The sequence below is a fragment of the Gymnoscopelus braueri genome (assembly GCF_963280865.1).
Source record: "Gymnoscopelus braueri genome assembly, chromosome: 3".
Lineage (NCBI taxonomy): Eukaryota > Metazoa > Chordata > Actinopteri > Myctophiformes > Myctophidae > Gymnoscopelus > Gymnoscopelus braueri.
Genome location: NC_137612.1, coordinates 25,069,665 through 25,092,851, shown reverse-complemented (window position 1 = coordinate 25,092,851; position 23,187 = coordinate 25,069,665). Strand labels below are relative to the sequence as shown.

General features: G+C 42.1%; 2 protein-coding genes across 2 annotated transcripts in view; one reads left to right on the top strand and one right to left on the bottom strand.

The window, feature by feature from the left end:
* dhrs3b (dehydrogenase/reductase (SDR family) member 3b) overlaps positions 1 to 23,187 on the top strand; it is a 280,407-nt gene that overhangs the window by 53,103 nt on the left and 204,117 nt on the right. The window lies entirely within an intron of this gene.
* lrrc38b (leucine rich repeat containing 38b) lies at positions 869 to 22,574 on the bottom strand. The gene is made up of 2 exons (XM_080424645.1): positions 21,685 to 22,574; positions 869 to 4,410 (listed from the first exon to the last, which is right to left on the bottom strand). The coding sequence occupies exons 1-2, from the start codon at positions 22,310 to 22,312 to the stop codon at positions 4,163 to 4,165; spliced, it is 876 nt and encodes a 291-aa protein (XP_080280771.1). The 5' UTR covers positions 22,313 to 22,574; the 3' UTR covers positions 869 to 4,162.

Below are 23,187 nucleotides of genomic sequence, written 5' to 3'. Positions count from 1 at the left end.
AGTCGTGCCCGTCTCAAGACTGTGTGCTTCACTTACATCAAAGGCCCACCTTTGCCATTCTGCTGTCATGTCGCACAGCACGTACTGGCTTAAAGGGGAACACAACAATTTTCAGCCATCAAAGATGCCTCACCCTGACGCTTTGTTTATTGTGAACAGAGTTGGAGTCAGTATAGAGGTGCTGCCTCGTGATATGTGATGTCACGCTGGTGACTGGTACACTGCTGCAGTGTTGTAGTGTGGTTCTCATCTTTTTGGGGATCAAGGCCCACTTGAAAATCTCTAAAGCGTTTGCGGCCCACCCATCTGTCCACTTAACACGGCAGCAGAAAGACTGCCGTGTTAAGTGGTCAGATGGGTGGGCCGCATGCATTTTCAGAGCATGGTTATTTTAATGATCAATCAAGCGACTGTGTTGCGGCTTGGATAACTGGAACTAACATCGTATACTTTATTTCTCAGTATCATAATGAATGTTATATTATTAATAAAATCGTAGTGTTTTGTCAATTATTTGGGGACCCACTTGCAATATCGTCATGGCCCACCGGTGGACCTGGGCCCACAGGCTGAGAATCAGTGGTGTATACAGTGCATAATTGTATTACAGGACTGATTCATGTAATTTGAAGTCTGTGTTCAGACAACGTTAATTAATACATTCATTAATATAACACATCCCAGATTACATCTCCATTATTCAAGGCTGTAGATCAGAGATAATTTCAAACTTCATAATTTCATTTAATTTCACAACAGATAGGGATATGTTATTTCAATGTCCACATTTGTGGAATGGGAAATGAATAAAAGAAGACAGAAAATATGACTTAGAATTTATATATATTTTTTACTAAACATTGCTGTACAGACACACATAGTACTCTCTGCTCAAGTTTTTCCATGACATTTTAAAATTGCATTCATCCGTATCAACACCTTCATGCTGTCTCTCCTCTGTCACTTCAAAAGAGGTTGAGTTATTCTGACAGTTTTCTGACCACAAAAAAAAGTATTAAATAAAATAAAGTAAAATAAGGACAACAGTAATAATAACAAAAAAAAAAGGAAACATGTCAAGGATGTGTTTTAGTGTCAATGGAGCAAATCAACCACTGGTGTCCGTGTTTCCATGGGATGTGATAGACAGAGATTGCTTGAGAACTAAATAAATGCTCCATTCGTTGATATTTGATAGAAAAATAGACATGAATCTGAATCATTTTGGTATCCTCAAAATTGCATGCTTCAAAGTGCCGATACCTGTTGATATTTAATTAACAGAGTACGAGAAAGTAATGTCATGCTAACATATGCTTGAGGCTAACTTATCCCTGTGTAATGTAATAATACAATAACTACATAGTAGTTGAAAATGATATGTATAGAAAATATTTCTGTGACTCTTAGGCTAATCTGTTAGCATTCTGATATCTTTTGGAATAGCCCATCAAATGGGAATGCCAATTATGTTGAGGGATTCGATAATTTCATTGGCATGGTATTAGTGAACACACTAAATTGTGACAAGGAATAGGAATCTTGGTTTTGAACTACCTGTGTTTCAACTCTGAAAATGTACTGCACCTCATGAGGAGCTCCAGAAACAGAAAACACCATAAAAATACTCCTGTGACATCATCCCCCCCTCCCCTCAGTGTGATGTCACAGATTAGGCAGTGAGACAAACTCCTTCCTTGTCTGTGGCTATGGGGCACAGTAGTGAATGTTTACTACGGATTAATCTTTGATATGGTAATGGGATAGTATATTTTATGTGATATTCAGTGGCATTCCCCTTTTACGACTGTAACTAATGTGATCTGAACCCTTGCTAGTAGGAACAGACAATATTTGCCACTGGATCTATGCCTTCAAAGCATCCTGCATGTAATACAAGTTAGAATTTTAGATCAAATCAAACTGAACAGCATGCACAATGTGTTTGTGAACATGAGCAGGAGTCTTCATTTTACATGAAATCACTGTGCTTTTCATGGGTGACTGGTGCTCATTGAAAATTACTAACCAACAATAAGGCCACATGTATGTCCTAAATTTCCCCCACAATCTTTACACGTAAAAGCAATCTGCATATTATAGTATAGCTCTAGTGAAGAGAAGCATTTGATATTGATATTTTTCTTTTTTTTTGCTAACAGCAGAGCAGTAAATAACTGCTTTTGTCATGGATGCCTGCATTTGGAGGCTTGAAATTCCCTCGGCGTCAAGACTCAAATCTGTTTAATTACGCATGCCTTATTAGAATTCCAAGAGACAAAGCAACACCTTTGCTCTCGAAGCACAGGAATAACATAATTCAGCTTCGTGCATTAGGCATCACGATTAAAGCAGATCTAATCATACATATTGCATACAAAATAAAAAATGTGTGTGTGTGTGTGTGTGTGTGTGTGTCTGTGTGGGGGGGGGCATAATATTCTGTATGCTGGTTTATTAGGATTCTGAATGCTCTGCATGGGTCACGCTGGTGAACATTTGAGGAGTTTATTTACCATGTTCATGCAGCAGCTACTCATTCGGCAGATTTAGCATTTTCGTCTTACTCGACGGTGGGGTTTCCTACTGAGTATGACATAAGAGCAAAAAGACTACTGTGTGAATATGGCCAATTGGTACTTCAGCATGAGACATCAAATCTGGACATTGAATGAGAGTTGAATACTTTAAAGTCAGTCATTGAACATCTGGCAACTAATCCATATAAGAGTGCTGTCTTAGTAACAATATTAGCTACACAGATTTGGGGAGGGGGGCGGGGGGAGAAAAAAGAAAAAAAGATATACTTCATTGTACAATACAGTATGTGTTCAAGAAGTGTGTTTTGGCTGTATTGCTGCCATCAACTATAATGTGGTCATCCCAGTTATTTTATAACACATCCGCACGGAAGTCCTTATCTAGACCTAATCTTTGGCAGATGTAGACAACACCAGTCGACTTACAGTAATACATTTAGCAGCCTGCCAAATTCGGGTAAAAACTTAACCATTTAAAGTGCAGTATTTGACACATCGGCTCTACATAATCAATACTATGTTTGCCATAATTTTCCAAGATTATAGATATTCTCTGGATACCTGTTTTACACACGATTCACAATTATCAATCTAAATAACACATATTGTCTGGATATTGTTTATATCATTGTCTAACATTTTTCTGATATACATTAGTCTATTTGGTATATAAATTTGTGATTATATAATAGTTATTCTGTAAAACAAAACCAAAAAAAAGAAAACGAAAGAAAGGAAGAAATGCAGACCTTTTTGGTGGAAAGTCTACCTGCATATGAGATATGGTACAATTGTCATTATACCATATCGTTGCTGTTACATTGAGTCTGCCCTCACTGGCCTGTAATCACCTATGCAACAGAGGCAACAGTATCTTCCTTTGCCAATGCTTGTGAGCCAATTGTCATAAAGTGAGGCATTCCAAAAGAAAGATACTGAAGATGGCAGGATGTGCCAGTCTACAATGTTTTTGGTAGGCAGTCAAAATGCTAAGATCAATGTGATGTCCTTCCCTTGTGATCATACATTATTTCCAGTCTCTCATGCTTGGTGGACCTGTGGACACATAAAAGGTCATGATATTGTTGACTGATGTCAACTTACATGACTTCAGACTCCAACTTTGGACATCTAATGAGATGCTGTTGTTATTGGCTTGTCTAAGAAGTGCAGTATGTGGCAGTCCTGTAGCAACTGTGCGGTATCTCTCTCATTTGCATTTCTGTCTTTTATAATATTTGTAAGGCCTGGTAACATTGGTGGTCATTACCTTTTAAGATGCAGTGACCATAAATGAACGACCACAGGCTCTGACATTTCCTAACATGGTGTGTGCATGAGAGCACTATTTGCTTATGTTCATGTCTCAGGAATGTCCACTGACGTCTGCTTCATGTTTCACTCATCCATGTGCAAAAGAAAACAACTTCCAGAATACTTATAAGACAAAGAAAAAGTCTCCTACCATGTCAATATTTGTTTGGTGTTCACCATGGGAACAAGTGCTGTAAAACCAAGACTCAGAACTCTTTGAGCTCTCCTCAAGCGAGGAAGGTGGCAGGAGCCGTGCAGGTCAGAGTTCAGGCACATCTCTGAGAACCACCGCCCACCAGGCCAACATGTCACTCCTCGCTCTCTTCCTCGTCGCCTTTTGAGCCCTTGCTCCAACGCTGGAAACAATGAACGGTGGAGGCCAGGAAGAAGCTGGTCATGATGGCCACCACAGACACTGAGATGCCAGAGAAAATGATAATGAGCAGATCTGTTAGGGTGAGGGTGACCTGGCACTCCCGGAAGCTGTCCTTTGAGAGCTGGGTCAGGGACACGCGTCTGCCGTCCATAGGGAGAGAGCACTCCATGCCGTCCACGCCTGCAAGGAGAGGAGACGTTAGACACATTTCATCCACATTTCTATGTTTCCCCTCAAGGATGTTATGTCATTATGTTATTTGTCATATGAGATGCCGTTATGTTATGTTCCCTGCAACGTAACATAACATAAGAGAGGACAACTTTTATTTTATGTTTTTGTATTAGTATTCAGATAGGAGAGGGTAGAGAGGAGAAGCAACATGCAACACAGGACTGAACCAGCTTCCGGCTGAACCCATGCGGTCGACGCACTAGCCGGTGAACCACCTGTGCACCCTGATGACATATTTTATCTTGCGGTGGGATGGCATGCTAGCATTGTCAAGGTCAAACCTATGACATCACACGGTTAGGTATCTGGCTCTGTTGTATGCATACTAATTGTCTGAACCAAAACACCCTATTAAAGGCCCTTAGTGTTATTGTTTATTGTTATATGATATGACATGTCTTGCACGGTCCATTAGCGCTGTAGCTTATATATATTGTTGTCCTGTAATGTGCATGTATACACAGGCTGTGTATTGATTTTCTGTCTATGACAATTAAATATATCCCTGAACAGTCATTATCTTAAGCAAATGAAGCAATATTCATTCTGCTTCTTTTGTAAGAGAACAGAAATGTAAAGCATGGATTATTTTCATTTAAAATTCTAGGTGCATGATATCTGAGCATGCACGTACAGTACTGTTTTATCACTTTGATATTACCGTAAATGCCTTCTCCTGGATGCATTTCAACAACAAAATATTCTGTAGGTTAAAAATAAATCAATTCATGTCAAAAGTTACTCAAAATAACCATTCTGTCTAAACCTTGTCTGAGACACAAGGTCACCTTGACTGAGTACATCAGCAAATGAGGGACTGATAAATCAGTGAGTCATGTGCTCTGGTGTCTGTCACTCTCACGGTAGTTTATTACTCAGAAGTCATTCAAATGAAAAAGGACATTGGCAATGGCTTATTGGATTTCAAGGGTACTCTGTTGTGGGTTTCAACAAACACGTGTCTTGCATTACGAAGGGACAGGACAGGAAAGGACAATACTGCTAACCTCTCCCCAATTCAAGTCATGATTATTGCCAAATCCGTCGAAATAACTGTGGATGATTGTTGCACAGGTTCAGGTGCTGATGTGCCATCACATACTGCCCTGTGCTGTTCTGATGGGTTGAAATTGAAGACACAGCTTCCTGGATTACAGAGCATGATTGCAAAAAATCCTACCTCTACCTTTTTTAAATGAGAAGCTTTCAGGTCCACAACATTGCATGTGAGAGGAATACTGTATCTGTTTTGTTGTCAGCTGGCAGAATGATCCTAATTCCGTTCCGAAGTTTGATCATTCATTAATTTATTCATGGAATCATCTCTCTCAAAAACTCTTGTTGATGTTAAAATGACCTTGTTGACCTTAAAATAAAAAAACATGTTTACAGAGCAACGTGCTGTGCACTTTGAGTGTCTGACTGATCTTTTGCAACACACAGTACATACAGTAGCATACACCTAAATTTACAATGCACTTGGTAAGACAGCAACACATAGAGCACAAATATATATTTCACGTGTACTGTATATAATAACAGTAATCCCATCTTTCTTTCCACTGTAAAAAGCAGTCCAACCTCTATCAAATCTATTATATTTTGTTGGTAATTCATTTGTTTAAGCATAATAGTCCACTCATTTGGCACAAAAAAATATAATGCTTTTTGGATGAAAAAATTATGATCACTGAACAGTAATCAATTTGCAAAATGAGTTTCAGTTGAATTTTTAAAAATAATGTATTCTTTAAATTCTCCAAATAGCTCCAAACACATAGTAGATGATTTATGCAAAAAAAAATAATACATAATGGAAAATGCGGATGTAATTGGTATCCTTGACCTTGTCCATCCATCTACTCTACAATATTAATCAGTTTGTAACTGAACTCTTACTGAGGCTTGATAACACTCAGCGAGACATCACCCCCGATACAAATACATCCAGATTTCAAGTATTCAATCAGGTTGTTCAATTATGGAAAAGTCAAAAACACTTCTTTCCATAAGTAATGGTCCTCCTCAAATGTTCCACGGGTCTGCACACACGCACGTGTGCTCACGCACATGCACGCACACACATACATGCACAGTCACTCTACTCACTCATGCATACATGCACAATCACACACCGTTGATTCCACCGTTCTGCGCGCGCAGCCACACACACACACACACACACACACACACACACACACACACACACACACACACACACACACACACACACACACACACAACCTAGATTTTGGCATAATACAACATAAACAAGAAGGACCATCGCAGTGGGTGGTTGAGTCAAGACTCCTTTCAGGATACACATGGATGACACGAGCACACGGACCACAACCACAGCATGCACACCATACAGTAGAAAGTACATGCTGGACAAGCTCCTCAGAGACATCAAGCGGTCATGTGAGATGAGATGAGGCATGGCCATTGGCCAACATATCAACTCAATATCACAGCTGTAGGGGCAGTGACCTTGTATCTCCGTATTTCTTATTTTTTTAAATATTAATGAATCTCCTATTTTGTACTTTATCGTATGACAATGTCGCACAAAAGTATCAAAAATAGCCAATCTACAAGCTCAACATGTCTACGGCTATTTTCACCGTTTCGGAAGGTTTTCGCCTATAATGACATGCTCAAAATAGGGTCACCAGGTTTAAAGTGTTTCATGGGTTTTATAAATATTTAACCAATGAAAAGTATTAACAAGAGCTTGTGACTAATAACTACATTGGTTCTTCTTTGTTTTTTTCATTTCCTGAAAACCAACTGTATTGGACAGGTTTCCACCCAACAGTGATGCTATAATATCAACTCAACTAGTAGTACTGTATGAACTCAAATAACAAATGCAGCACCTAAGATTTCCCTTCATAATTTGGAAGGGGAAATGTGACTGTAGGCCTAACTGTAACAACATACAACAGATAAGGGAAATCCTGAAACGAGGAGGAAAGGAAGGGAAGTTCGCACACTGTAGCTCCCAGTAGAACATTTATTTAGTAGTACAAACAACGTTTCGACCACTGTGGGTCTTCATATCTCAGGTCTGATACATTACATGAAGAGGGTGTGTTATATACAACAGGAGAGGAACGTCACAATCAGAGGCAGATGTAGTGGTGATTAACCAAGATCTACAAGCTCAGGCTGAGTAGTATAGAGCCATGCTGAGAGCTTATAGATCTGGGAAAGATCGACTGTCGAAAGCCGACTGTCTTGAAAAAAAGAGAACAATTCTCCAATTAAAGGGGAATACCGGGTGGGTGGTTATAAGGCCAACAGTGTTCACATGCGATACAATACCCTTTACAGCTAAATGGCCAAATACAAAGAGTATAAGTGCAGCAGATGCAATGCAAAAAGTAATAATAATAAAGAGTACAAAATGCAAAAAAGATAAATATACACAAAGTTTAAAATTGTAATCACAGAAATGGCTTAACATCAAATTCTTCTTTTAGCCTACAGGGAGACATAATATTGAGTGTGTAAATATAAAAGGCTTCACGTTGGAGCAGTAAACGGTTATGCTCACCACCACGGGGGGGTCTGTCTACCTTTGCTATCCCCCAATAGTGCAATGAAGTGATCCTGAAACTACACATTAGAACACATTGACTGTTTACTTATTTATGTTATTGCATTTAGAGACCATCAAGTTAAAGTTATTCCCACATCCGATATCATAAAGCCCATGAGACAACGGCAAGTATATTAAAATGCAGAAATCTATTGGAAGAAATTGCCTACATATTGAAAATATAGAGCGATACATGATACTTGGTGAAATACAAACTGTACTTTGCAAATATTAGTACAACCCTATTACCAAAATAACTTTGCTTTCCCCAAGGTGTGCAACGTTGAATAAACTTGAAAGATTCGATGCATAGCTTGGAGAGCCCTGTCCCAGCTGCTTGTGCCGGAGATGAATGGACACTATTTATATTCACAGTGATCTCAATGCATGTGGCGAAGTAACTCATCACCTCTGAGACTTAGCCTTTGCCTCTGAGATGGTTCTGTTTGGTTTTGTCTTGTCCCAAAGGCTTGATTAATGAGATAGAGTTTGCTGTAAGAACCTGACCCCTGTCGGAGTTATGGTAATAATGATAAAAGTGGAACAGGAGAACAGGTCTATGTTCAACAAACTAGGAATGTTATTTATCTTGAAGTGAGAGTCGGTATTATTATTTATTCTGACTGTCAAAGTGTGGCTAAAGTACATGTGTCACAGTTTTACTGTGTAAAATGTATTTCCATTCTCAATAGTTTTTCTCTTATTGTTTGCAGTCCATGCACAGTATCTGTCTTTGGATTTTAATTCAAAGACCCACCCCCCAAAAATCTTGCTTTTTTAAGCATTATAGTGTTTTACAATTAAAACTGGTCTTCAGACATGCACTCAGATCCAGGTTTAATGCACGCCACGCAACTTGGACAGAGTGTAATGTCACATGCCAAACGCCAAACAGAGCCTCACAAAATGCATGCATTTATATGCATTGGTCAATGCGGAAGTATGCAGAGAATACAAAAAAAAACACCCTTTGGGTCCCGTCAATGAGGAGGTGACTTTTGATGTTTTCGCTGTGCGTTTGATGTTTCTGTTCGGATGTTCTATTTGGAAACTTATTGGATTACCCAAATTCTGGTGGATAATGGTGCATATTCAAAGGATATGGAATACTAAATAAGGACACAGATAGAATAAAGAAAAGGGTCCTGTGATGCTCCTTTAGGAACATTTTTGGGGGGAGAAAAATACTTCTTAAAAAAATTCAAGCACAAAGTACAATTCAACCCTGCTTGTGAGCAAATGTGTGTCTCTGTAGTTAAAAGTGAAGAGAGGTTTAGACTTGCTGAGTTGCAACTTTCATATGCTATTCACAGCGACAATATTTGTAGCTCTTGCCAGCACATCAAGCCCCAAAATTACACTACAGGAGAGGCCACACAGTCATTATGATGTTTAAAGGGGGGGGGGGGCTGTGATTGAACAGCCTTGCAGGCAAAGTCATGTTGCCTGGCTTGACCAGTCTAAAACACAAATGATTTCGCTCTGGCAGATTTGTCTGGTTTCCAGGCTAAACCCATGTCTTTTGTGTTACATTCCCATCTGCTACAAAAAGGAAAAGACCTTTCATTAGGAGAAGACATCTTACAACGGTGCATGATGTGACCTCAGCAGCAGAAGATGGTTGTGCAGGCTACTTACAGTAAGTTGTTGAATTTATTTATTGAAATACACAATGTTTTTACAAATGCATGACTATTTACATAATTTGAAAACAAAGCAGGCGTGCCGACAGAAGCAGACTTGAGCAGCCTGGCAATCTGACCAACCTCCTTAATATGTCTAAAGGCCCTGACTCACCAAGCCCATACGCGACTGATCAGATCACTTTGTGTCACCTCCTGTTTCCTGTAAAAGTTGCACTGGAACACACTGCAAACACTGCAGCTTGCTGATGACCAACTTCTGCACCTGCATGAGAGGAAATAACTCTCTATACCTAGAGGTTGGCAACAGCCTGCCTGCATCACAGCATATCTAGGAGAGCCAAGCTCCAAAGCAAGGATGTTATGGGCCGTTTTATCAATACAAGAATGCAAAGAAAGGATTTGACGGGAATGTCTGTTCTTAATTTCAATTCAATTTGCCATACTGTATGAATCTATCCACTATTGCTGTCAAAACCTTAAATGCAGATTTAAAGTGCTTAAATAACAGCTGATTAACTCGCTGTTTGCATTAAGTGATTCTCTAATAGTATCAATCAGTTTTACTTAATATAATTATTCTCATAATATGCTTGAATGGTACGGGGTTATTCACTGCACCACAAAAAAACTGAGCCTTTTTGTGCCACTCTCAATATTGCATAAGTGTGCCCTTATTTTATCAGTCATTGGCTTGATGCTCACTTCTCATGTTCTGATTTGCTCAGGCTGAACAGCCAAATGAGATCTCCCTCGCCGACGACTACCTTCTGCGCCATGTACAGTCGGGTGAACGGCCACTGCTAATGGCCAATTACCGCCAATGGCACAGGGCACACTGCAAAAAACTATTGTTGATTGCCGACCACACACGCTGAAGGGCGGCTTTTCAGCCGATGTCGGCTTTGTGTATCAGGGCCTTAAGTGCAACTTCACCTGACCGACTGGATGTGGACAGGACTGAACTGTATAACTCCACTTTCCTCAAGGCTGAGCCATTTACATTTCCAAAAAGTACCTTGACTTTGCAACAGAAGGTATAAATATTAATACACCAAACAGTGAAATATGCATGAATGAATAGATGAACAATTACATAATATGGAAGAAGGCTAAAATACTTCAAATATTCCAGTCCATCAGTACAAAAACATTAATACCATACCGTTTTAATAACCATGCCATATTAACTGACGTGTCAACCTGTACATATTTGTCTGTCTTCACTGTCAACATAAGATATTAATAACTTTGTGATGCTAACGGGCATTGCTAGCAAGTTAGCTGCACCTGGCTCATGGCACCTCACAGGCCAGTGTGTTGAGTTACAAATGACTGAGATTACAGAGTGTGATTCTAGAATATCGTATGGCTTCTCCAGCAAATCAAGGCCCTGCACTATCAGGTGCTATGTCGACCCACCCGCACACAGGGTAGATTACAGCCCCAGTGTACAGACAGTTGATGGATTACATTTAGGATTACTGCCAGCCTGGGGGATAGGCTATCCTCTCCAGGCTGGCAGCGAGATTGATCTACCTGGCTGTGACTGATATCGGAGACTTGTCTCTCCTTCTTCCCAATAACGCCATCCTGCCCATCCTGATTGATCTCAGCACCGATTATCATGAGCAGCCCTCATCACCGTCTTACTTCCACAGGCCCACATCGGAAACAACTTGGCACTCGTGTTTATGCTCACGTCAGGCTCACAGCCTCGTGGGCGTTATCTTTACGCACTTTTGGTGTGGGCCATTGTCTCAAAATCTGACAAGAATCCAGTGGCAGGCTGATGTCAGTGAGTGACTCACAAAATCAAATCACTCCTCACCTCACGATGTTGCACGGGACGATTGTGCCACTCAAGGCTTGTGCTATGCAGTAGACAGAAAGAAACAGAATGAGACAGAGATAATTACATAGAGAGATGGGGAATTATTCAGTCGCAGTCACAGAAGGAGAGTCTAGGGGGAGGCGTGGAAACAGCACTTGCAAATTAGGAGAGGGACAAGTGTGAAAGTTAGAGAGAGAGGCAAACAGAGAGGGTAGACAACTGCATGAATGCCTTAAGCACTTAAAACCACATGAACCCTACAGCATCCCTATTCTGGAGCGAACATTCGGCAAAAATAGCAGTTTACAATTTACAATTAGATATATTAGGCTATTTTCTGTGAAGTGTATAGGGAAAATAAGAGGGGGCCTAGTACTAGAAGTACTGTATAGGGCGTGTGGTTACGCCTAGTCCGTCATACAAAAAATAGCAAGATATAGCCAAACAAGCTCACAGCACATTGCATTGGTTATAAAAAAAAAGGGGGGGGGGGAGTTTTTAAAAATAGAAGAAATGTTTTTAAACTTTTTGCCTATAATTACATGTCCAAAATAGGGCCGGCAAGTTGAAAGTGGTTAGCTTAAAAGACAAGCATTCGCCTGACAGTGGGAGGCGAGTGTCAATCATTAACACACTGACCGCCGGGCCCGTAGTTCTACGGGCCGTTAAATCCAACGCTTAAGCGCCGATCCCGTAGCCTACGGGCTGTGGTGCTTTTTCCTTTTTTTTTTTTTCAATTTTCCGGTACGGCACATTTCATTGTAACACCACCGGAAACAGAATTATTTGGGATCCGGTTTTGACGATCACGCCGGCTCCCATTCTAAAGCGCACACTGAAACGCCATTTTCTTCGATTGTAGTTTTTCTCCTCGCTGATCACTGTTTAACATAAACCGTTCTAACTCAACAATGGATGCCCCGTTTGACACGTGGTTTGGACTGGTAGACACAGGGAGATGTCCGCGATGTTTACAAACAGTGCACAGATCAATCTTAAGGATTTTAACGACGTCTATGGCGACGTGAAAAAAACAAAAAACAACAATAAAACGTTGGCACTGGTGAGTACATTATGAGATTAACCTCTGGCGGTCAATGTGTTAAAGAGGGATATTTCCTTCTAACCTGAAGCCAAAGACACAGTCTATAGGTTGCGTATATCTTTTGCACCAACGACTTTGCAAACCATGCGCCATCGGTGCCCCCATCGCGTCTAGCTAATAATGTACTGGTATTAATAATATTCCCTTGATTCATGCTTCATTCAGTAATTAGGTTTTACAAAAACAAAGACCACTTAATAAACAGATTCAATCTTCTACGGGGTAACACAGCACCGCCGTAAAGATATTTCTCACATGGGCAGAGTGTTTTTCCAGCACTATAAATGCAACGGCTCATACCATCGTGCACTGTAATTCTGTCAACACCCTCTCTCACCCCCCGACTTTAAATAAACATTAGAATGAGGCCAAGGTAAAAGAAGCCTTCAGCTCATAAAATTGGAAAATATATTTTTCGCATTACATGTCTGTGGGCGGCAAAGATAGCAAGTAATGCAGGGCAAATGCCATCATATGTGTGCTACACAGCACAGGGCAATGGCATCATATTTTCAGAGGGTGCTCATGCGGCACAGTAGCCGGTCACCTGGGAGCAACTCAATAGTCTGTGAAAGAAAATTCAGACTTTGACCCCGTCACATGAACTGGTCTTCTGTACTGGAACTTGTGCATGCAATGATGACTATGGCATTGATGAAAGTAGTGCTATGTTGGGCCCCCAGTCTCTGGTCTCTCATGGGAGTTGGCCTGCCTTACCCCAAGGGGCAGCTCTGGCTCCGGTTACCCTGCCCAATGTGGCGTAGAACAGTGTTGCTGTGAATTATTCATGGCCTTTGTTCAACCATAACCCATAAGAGACAGCCGCAGATCATGTTTACACTCATCACCGGCGAGAAACATACAAGTTCCTGATTGCCTGGATGAAGATGTCAAATGAGAAACGTGAGTGAATAGCATCTAAAAGGTCTAAACATTGACATGGGTCTGATTACTCTGTTTGGTTGGACATGCACATTGTCAGGTTAAGCAACATATGGCAGCGGTGTGTGTGTGTGTGTGTGTGTGTGTGTGTGTGTGTGTGTGTGTGTGTGTGTGTGTGTGTCTGTGTGCGAGTGTGTTAATCAGTTCGTCAGTGTTTCATTTTAACATGTTAATCCCTTATCTTATCATCTTTTTCCAGTTATGTGGCATTGCCTGCTGCATTTTCATCACCAGATGTCACTCTGAAAATCAAACCCAACTCACGATGTTGGAAATTATATCACACTATCATTTGGGATCACTGTAACCACTGTGCTGTACATTAAAACAGCAGTGAGAGATAACATTTAATTTAAGAAAACATCTTTTTCTTTTTCATTATTCAAACCACCCACTCAGCACACTGACCTACAGTAATCAAAGTTATGTAAACACAAAAGTTTGCTCTTCCCTGGACTCCATCGCAGGGGAAATCACAAAGTGCAAAATGGAAAGGGAATTGGGTATACCGCACGTACTGTGCACCTGATATATTATGCAGGCTCGGAAACCATAGATCCCACAGATCCCTCAAGGTGATAACTTTATTGAATTTAAGTATTGAATTTGAGTGAATTTATTATCAATTGGGAGGTGTTATGCAGGGATTTGGCTCTTTTCATAGTAGTATTCTGTTAGCAAAAGTACACAAAATGCAGTTCATGCAATACAGATTATCAACATTTTTATTCTATTTTTAAAATAAAATGTGATTAGTTGTATGATGGTTGAGCCAGCCACACGGATGATGAGTGTGAGTGTTAATGCATACTGAGGAGCTTATCAAATCAGTTTCACTCCCTAATGAGTTCACATCTGTTGTTGTGTAACCGCTTCCAATGCATCATTCCACAGAACATTACATTTTTCCCCTCCCAGAGATCATTCATTATGTTAAATCAGGTCTGCCGATATGATGTCTGTGTGTGTGAACCCGAATACCCCACCTATACCCCCACCGCTACTTTGTGCAGGATCTGCAGTGACTATTTGACAAAAACAGGGCTAGCCAGTGTACTTTCGTTTCGAGACGCGTTGTGAGCTTGTAGATCGGCTATTTTCGCCGTTGGACACAATCACAGGGTAGAGTATCAGGCTTAACCACATGAACCCTAGCGTCCTTATTCTGGGGTGAGCATTTGGTGAAAAATAACAGATCTATAAGCTCACACAACGCATCACAACGCAACACGTTGTGAGCTCATAGTAGATATAATGTAGTACAGAGAATAAAGGAAGAGGCTTAGACTAATATAGACCCCTGGGGGGCTCCGGTTAACTAAGTATATTATAGGGTTTAAGTGGTTAAGCTTATAGGTATCAGTTATTTTACTCGTCACAGCTGCTGCAACATAATAATAATAATAAAAATCGAACAACAAACAAAGAACAAAACATGACGAGTGCCAAAAGTGCCTACACAGTACAGCCACAGGAAGTGGCATGAGCACATAGTGCTGAAAACCCCCAATTCCCCCTGGGAGACATGAAGTTTTCATCGAGAACGATGCCAAGTAATTGTGTGAGTGTGTGTGTGTGTGTGTGTGTGTGTGTGTGTGTGTGTGTGTGTGTGTGTGTGTGTGTGTGTGTGTGTGTGTGTGTGTGCGTGCGTGTCAGTCAGCACTACTTTCTTACTTTTATTCTGAAAAAGTAGACTGAAAAGTGTACGTGTAGCACACTGTCAAATAATGAAAGGCAGACAGCCAGACACAGTAAATAATTTTCCCTCCATTTTCTTTTCGGCCCTGGAAGCAATTTTGTGTGTTGGCAGTTATATCGATATTGAAAAGTCTGGATAGGAAATGGTTCCAGAGGGCAGCAAATAACAGTGGGTGACTGCTTCTGAACCTAGAGGTAATTCAAAACTTTGCAAAGTTTGGGGATTTTTCAGCAGAACAAAAAAGTTATTAAATGATTTTTAGAACATTTGTATGTGACTGACAAATTGATTTTCCAAGAATGATGACACTGAATACAACATAGGTACAAAACCTGCAGTGGGGGCAGCAGTGGCTCAGGAGTTAGAGTGGCCCGCTTAGGGACCGGAATGTTCCCAGTTCGATCCCCGGCTCCTAGGGACTTCGTGCCGAGGTGTCCTTGAGCAAGACATTGGACCTCATTCACTAACCAGGTCGTACATTTTATGTATATTGCACGAGTCAATACTGACGTGCGATTCATGAAAGGGGGTGCAGAGCCGTGATTTGTGTGGATCACAGGTGTATCTCATTTTTGTTTGAAAGTCACAAGCGTGCTCCCGTGTAGATAATTTGCATTGTTCCACGGGCCATTTAACACCATGAAAGGCAACCGGAAATAACCAACATGAAAAAAAAAACTGATCTGCAACAACGTGTCGAGTCGCGACAACTTGTACATCTGTTCTGTCTGGAAGCGAGTCCCTTGATCGTGCGATGGATCAGCGATGGAACGTTAATAAAGTAATTCTCTCAAGTTTAATGAGAATAAGAAGTTTACAAAGTTTAACCCCACCACCAAATAATAGGCTAATACAACGTCGAAAGGAGAAGCCTTTTCTATGAAAGAATGCTGACATTTGACTGAGGTAACATTATAACGCTGGAATCCAGGAACGCTGAGATCCAATGGACCAGATCGCGATTTATTGATTACTGAGGATGAATCTGTCCTTTGTATTAGCAACATATCCTGTCCTACATCGGAATGGGGAGTGGATATGGATATGGACTCATCCATACTGTATGTATCCTCATCCTCATTTATTTAACTCAAGACCATGTTCACATGTATGGAGCACAGATTAATATATATATTCATATATAGACAGTATACAATACAATAACAATATTCATGCAGACGTAGTAAAAGGCATGACTGATAATCTACGTATGTGATACCCATCACTATGCAGTTATGCATTATTTGAGCTGAAGCAGAGCATTTTTCAGAAAAGCACCCAAATTATGCGCCTGTTGCTTCCTGCAACATAATGCATGTGGCCACACTTGCAGAAACGGCAAAAGGGACCTAATGCGTTAAAAAAATGTGGTCATGCCTTTCCTTTATATGACAAATGTTGGGCGCATGAATATTTTATTTGGGGTTTGTCACTATTGAAATTGATTTTGCATGAAGAACAGAATAATAATAATAATAATAATAATACTCTGCTCCCGGGAGTTTGCGTGTGCGTCCGCCAAAATCCACGAACAAATAAAGATTACCAGACTCTGAACGTGGAAAGTTGCGGATATACGCATAAGTACAGTATGTGCGGACCCGAGTTTAGTGAATGAGGACCAACTAGAAAAAGTGCTCCTCGGAGCACAGGTCTCCGCCAGGTCAGGTAGGTTATTGTGGCCTCCTGGTGGCGCTATAATAGGCCAATGTGAAAAGGGTGGCATTTCTTCTTAGGCCTTTCAATCGGACACTGCATTCATGATTTGAGGCATTTTGTTCCAAAAATGTGTTTTGCTAAATTAGACCTGCTGGTGGCGCTATAACAGGCCAATGTGAATGTGAAAAGGGGGGCATTTCTTCCTCGGCCTAGTGGGATGAAATTGCACACTGCGTTCATGTTTTGAGGCATTTTGTTCAAAACTGACCAATCCTGCAAACTTTGGAAGCCACTGTAAGCCAAATAGGATGGAATATGAAATATCGGACAGATCCATCAGAATCACATGACTTTGGAGATGCAGTGTACCAATGTGCATGTTTTTTGGACAGAATCTGAAGGAATAATCTCCAAAAATGTATTTTGCATAAGTCGGCCTCCTGGTGGCGCTGTAAAAAGCAGATGTAAAAAATGCAGTCCAGATATTTTTCCTTGGCCTCTAGGGAGTGTGCGTGCAAAGTTTCACGCAGATCGGTGCAGTTATAGTTAAAAATGCAAATCGGCCAGTTATAGCGCCACCATGAGGCTGATTTGAAAAATTTCAAGTGGCATTTCTTCCACGGCCTAGTGGGAATGTGCGTGTGCAATATTATGGAAATGGCAAGCTGCGTTCATGATTGGAGGCAGTTTGTTCAAAACCGACCAATCCTGCAAACTTTGGAAGCCAACCTTAGCCAATAAGGATGCAATATGGGAAATCGGACAGATCCGGGTTGATCACATGACTATAGAGATACTGTGTACCGATTTGCATGACGTTTGGTTAAAAGCTGTAGGTGTAATGGGAAAAAATGGGTTTTGCACAAATCGGCCTCCTGGTGGCGCTATAACAGGCCCATGTGAAAAATGTGGGGCAGAGGTTCTGAATTGGCATCCAGGGAGTGGGTGTGCACAGTTTCGCAGCAACCGGGCCAACGGTGCCGGAGATTAGCTGGTAACATACGGACAGGACACACACACGGACGGATGGACGGAGGGTAAAACATACTCTCTCGCCATGCCTTTCGGCCTGGCGGAGACAATGAACCCTTATAAGGCTGCAGATAAGCAGGGTGGTGCCTAGACTGCCTACTGCCTATCATGGTTGTCTCAGAATACACATTCTAAAGCACTTTGGATAAAGCCACCATATAAATGCATCATTTACCATTATGTGGGCTGCGGACAGTTCAGAAACCTGCCTACCAATGACATCATCTCTTTTTTGTTATTGATGGAAGAACAATGGCTTCTAGCCTGAGTATTTCAGCATGCTAACATTCCAGGAAGAGAAAGGCTGTAGTTTTCATTAGCTTGGAATCCCAATAAATTATGTCATCGGTGGGCAGGTTTCTGAACTGTGCACACTCCACCTCTGAGATGCAGAGCGAGTAGACAGAAATGGTGCCATCTTAGAGTGAGGAGGACCAGTTATATGAAGATGAGGTTGAAAGTGTGGAGTTCTCCTGGTATTTAAGTATTGAAAGGTATTTTCATATCAGTGAAACAATGCTTTTGTCATCTCTGACCCTCACAGAGGTCATTTGCAATGTCCTAACGGAGAGCAGCCAAACATGTCAAAACACATTTGTTCATTGCTGTTGTCATTTGTCCATTGTTGCCAAGTTGTCAAACGCATCAAAGTTCAACAAAGTTCAACTCCACACAATGGAACGTGACGTGTTTTTGCTTCGCAACTGGAAGCGCCCCTCCCCTCGCATGAATCTCAGATGATCTCTATCCTTTAAGAAGCCTTTCTCATTAAACCCATGTCTATAATAAGCCCAATTCATAATCGCCAAATAAATTACTTGGACCAAGGTGGATGTCAGCATCCCTATTCACCAGTTTCCTAGGCTGTGTGTGTTTCACTTCCTGTCGATTTGATCCAATGAAACTGGTCAAATGACCAATGATATCCAATGAAATCGACAGGAAGTGAAACACACACAGCCTAGGAAACAGGTGAATACGTTCGAGCGGACGCTACACTACAATATATCACATCCAACCATCAAAACGATGCCAGCAGCTTTAGGAAGACACTTTCTCTGCAACATATCACATTTTTGTACAATGATGCTCAGCAACAGTGATTAACCCATTCAATCCGGGAAAGCACCTGTGTCATTTTTTTATTTTAGATATAATGTTTCTCCACTTTAGCATCAGGAGCCTGTTGTTTTGCCTCTAGCCAAGTGGTCTGCTATCTGGGGGTCATAAAATAAACAGTCACTGATAAGAACATAAGGACTGCACATAAGCAGGGATGTACATTATTAACTCCATTTGGGAGTACATAGATAGTGGGCCCAGTTGGCAGACATGCCAAGGCCTTGGCTGCATCCTCCTTTGGCTTCCTTGTAGGTGATGATGTGTGCTTGGCCAGCGCTGCTAATGCAATTCATTACACTGTGCAGCAGACAACACCAGGAGCTCATGATGAATGTGTTTGCTGTCTCTTACTTGGGGGAATAAGGTGTTCTTGCCAGTTTATCAACTCCTCTTTCTGTTTGCCCTAAACTTTATTTTCAGACTGAATGCAAGATGAGACTGGAGAGGAGCTGGAGAGCGTGTCAATAGCAGGGCACACCAAGGCCCAAAGGTGTACTTTGGTGTTTCGTTTGGAGCTGTCAGCAATCTGCAGCAATTTGCCGCACGCAGACAGTTCTGTCTTTTTTTCCCTTTCATTTCAAGTTAGTTAAATCGTAGCTGCTACCAGAACCTTAATCTGGAACATTAATAATTTATCTTCCCAGGGAAATCATCTAGGCTGTATAACAGAGGATGACTGTATGTGTGTCTGTGTCTTTGTCTTTGGTATAGTGACACACGTGAACAGGATGTGATTAAGTTCAGATCAACAGTTCATTACTTCAGCCACAGAATGACCTTGGAACAGTGAAAGTGATAGATGTGAACATTATGGATCTCTTTATCAACTAAACTCTACTTTTATATTATGCGTTAATCAAATCATAAAATTGTTGTTTTCAATATAGCATATACATATACGCAGGGACAAATGTCACAACACTGTTAGACATACATTTTATGACAACTCAATTTCTTTGATATATTGTAGCATAACATCACAAATCTTGAGTATTGGCCTAGCTTGACTGTCAGTTTTATATTCCTTTTTGCTGCCTTGGTTCTCTAATATATTGCCTTGTGCTTACTTCTCTGTTGTGTCCTTTGTATTTTTAAGGACTATCAATAACATACAAAAGGCTGACCTTGAGGAAATAACATCTTGGTTCCCTCTCCCCTACCCGAACAAATATACAAGCCGTAAAAAGTATTCTCCCAGAGCCAGATGACAAGAATGTTAATGATGTTTGCTGAGTGGGCTTCCATTGTCACCGTTGTCAAAAATGTTGAAAGGGACAGTCTCTTCATTTCTCACCCAGCGAAAATATGCTTTCCCCACAAATTGTGAGCAGTCGCACACTGGCTTTGAATATTGAGTGGAATCATCTCTATGTTACACTTATTGTACTCAGTGTAACTCTCCAACAGAAACACGCTCATCTCCTTTTTCTTCTGTTGTACTCCAGATTTGCATCCATACACTGAGAGAGAAGCGTGTGAGAAATGAGGCTTACTGCACACACACTAAGCTCGCATATACAAAAATCTTGCATTTACGCACGCAGGCACACACACACACTAACACATTCACACACGTTTGTGCACAGGCACATGTGCATACACCCCCCCTACACACACACACTCTCTCATGCTTTTGGGGGCTTCTCTTCAACACACACACACACACACACACACACACACACACACACACACACACACACACACACACACACACACACACACACACACACACACACACACACACACACACACACACACACACACACACACACACGAATAGACACTGACTCCCACCCTGTTACCTAACTCACCCTTCCAGGGTGAATCATAATAGACCTGACATGGGTCATGCCACGAAGAACGGATCACAGAATACGAGGCTCAGAAATGAGATTGTTACTGATTTGTATAGCTAAATGGTTACAGCATAGCCTATAGGGTTATAACTTAGTTTTGAACTGGAATTTTCACTGATACAAGCTAAAACATGCTAAAACAAAAATGATGCTGTCTTGGTTTTCCAGGCAATTTGGACAAAAAGGCTTTGACTACGTTGTGTAAAAAAAACAGCTCCTAAATGAACTGAACTGTAAGGACAATAGACCGAGGAGGTGGAGCGAGAAGAGTAAGATACATGGTTAGCGTTGATGGTACTGTAGGATTTGCAGCTGTGGAAACAGTTTAATTGTGAGCCAAAGCTAAATTCTCAACGTGAGTTCTTCTGTTTGTTGTTGCTTTTATGCCGCATAGGATCATGGAGCAACATTGGTTTCAAGATGACACTTTATTTCATTCAGAAGCATTGCCATAGGCTTCTCCGCTCCAGGGAAAATCTCACGGTCTCTTATTACTCTGTCTCTCACACTATGGGCTACGGGGGTGGAAGAAGACTGAATTAGAACAAGGGGGAGGGGGATGGGAGGGGGTTCCCTCTCCTACGGGGACAACATAAATAGAAACATAGCAACGGCAGAGGCTTTACAGATAATCTAACATATGCTGAGGACAGACTTTTATTCATTTATTTATTTTTAGGTCAAGCAAACAGTTCCCGCCTGTCAAGGTTAGTTACTCACTTACCATTAGGGAGCTTGTGACTGTTTTCCACCAGCCACACGAACAGGCTGGCAAAGTTGCAGTTGCACACCCAAGGGTTGCCCTCTAGTCTGACCAGCCTCAGGGAGGGCAGCTTGCTCAGCGCCCCCACCTTTAAGGTGGACAGTGCATTTCTCTCCAACTCAAGTTCTCTCAGGGAGGTGAGACCCAGGAAGGCGTCCTCGTTGACCATGCTTAGATAGGGGTTGTTGCCCAGACGTAGTTTGATCAGGCTACGGGACTCCCCAAAGGTCCCCTTGGGGATCTCGGTCAGGTTGTTGCTGCCCAGGTCCAGGAAGACCAGTCTAGAGGAGGTGCTGAGGGTCCCCGGCTCGATTTGGGAGAGGGAGTTGTTCCGCAGGTCCAGGTAGACCAGGTCACTGTACAGGACCAGGAAGTCGGAGGGGATGCGGGGGATCCAGTTGTCGGCCAGCAGGAGCCTCCGCACGTCCAGGGGGATCTCTTCGGGAAGACGGGTCAGTCCGCGGCCGCTGCAGTCCACGGTGTGAGGGTCCGGGCAGAGGCAGTTAGTTGGGCAGTTTTCTCCCCTGGTCCGCAAGACGGAGGACAGTAAGACGAGGAGAGGCTGGAGCCAGCGGACACATGGCAACATGGTCAAGGGGGTGAAATGAAATAAGTGGTAGCACGGGCTTGGGAGTGGGTTTAAGGATGAACGGGAGGAAGACACGGGGTAGGGGTGGGTGGGGGGGGGAACAAGGGGGTGAGGGTCAGAGGGCAGGAGATTAGGAAAAGGGAGGGAGGGGAAGGGGACAGCGAAAGGGGAAGTGAAAGAGGGGATCAATCGTCGGGAAGGAGCATCCTGCCGTCCTGGAGATGGGAATCTTGAAGGGAATCGGGAGCAGAGCAGCAGTGGAGTGCAGTATCAAACACAGTTTTCCAAGAGATCATGTATCGAACAGCTTGGATAGAACGGCAGACTGCTGCCTTTGAAGGAGCAAGAGCAAGGAGAGAGAGCTTAACGGAAAGGGGAGGGTGTAGCGTGACAGAGGTAAATAGAAACAAGCGAGCCGCGGGAATGATGAGAGACCAGTGGCACGGAGGAGGGAGAAGGGGGGCTGAGGAGGGGGCTCTCTCCACCGGACTAACCCGCGGTCGATCTGACGGCTGTGACAGACAAAAGCGCTGGGGTCGCTGACACAAAAGGATATACAGAGGGTTAACTCAGGCATGACAAGTGAAGAGTAATATTGTTGCATCCCCCCATCAGTCCCAGGTTTCTGTATGTTTTTTTGTCTGGGGGGAGGTGGGTGGGGGGATTTAAAGAGACGGAGAGAGGATCCTGCAGAACATCGCTGAAGACAGTGAAGAGTAATCGTGGTAAGGTTTTGCTCCTCTGCGTTCCTTATCTTTATGTGTACTCTCGTCTCTATCTGCCAGTGCTCTGCCACGCGCTGCCAGAGCGGAGCGCAGGTCGATAATGAACTGTCCAACTAGGTAATGCAGCTCTGTTGCTATGGAGAGAGAATC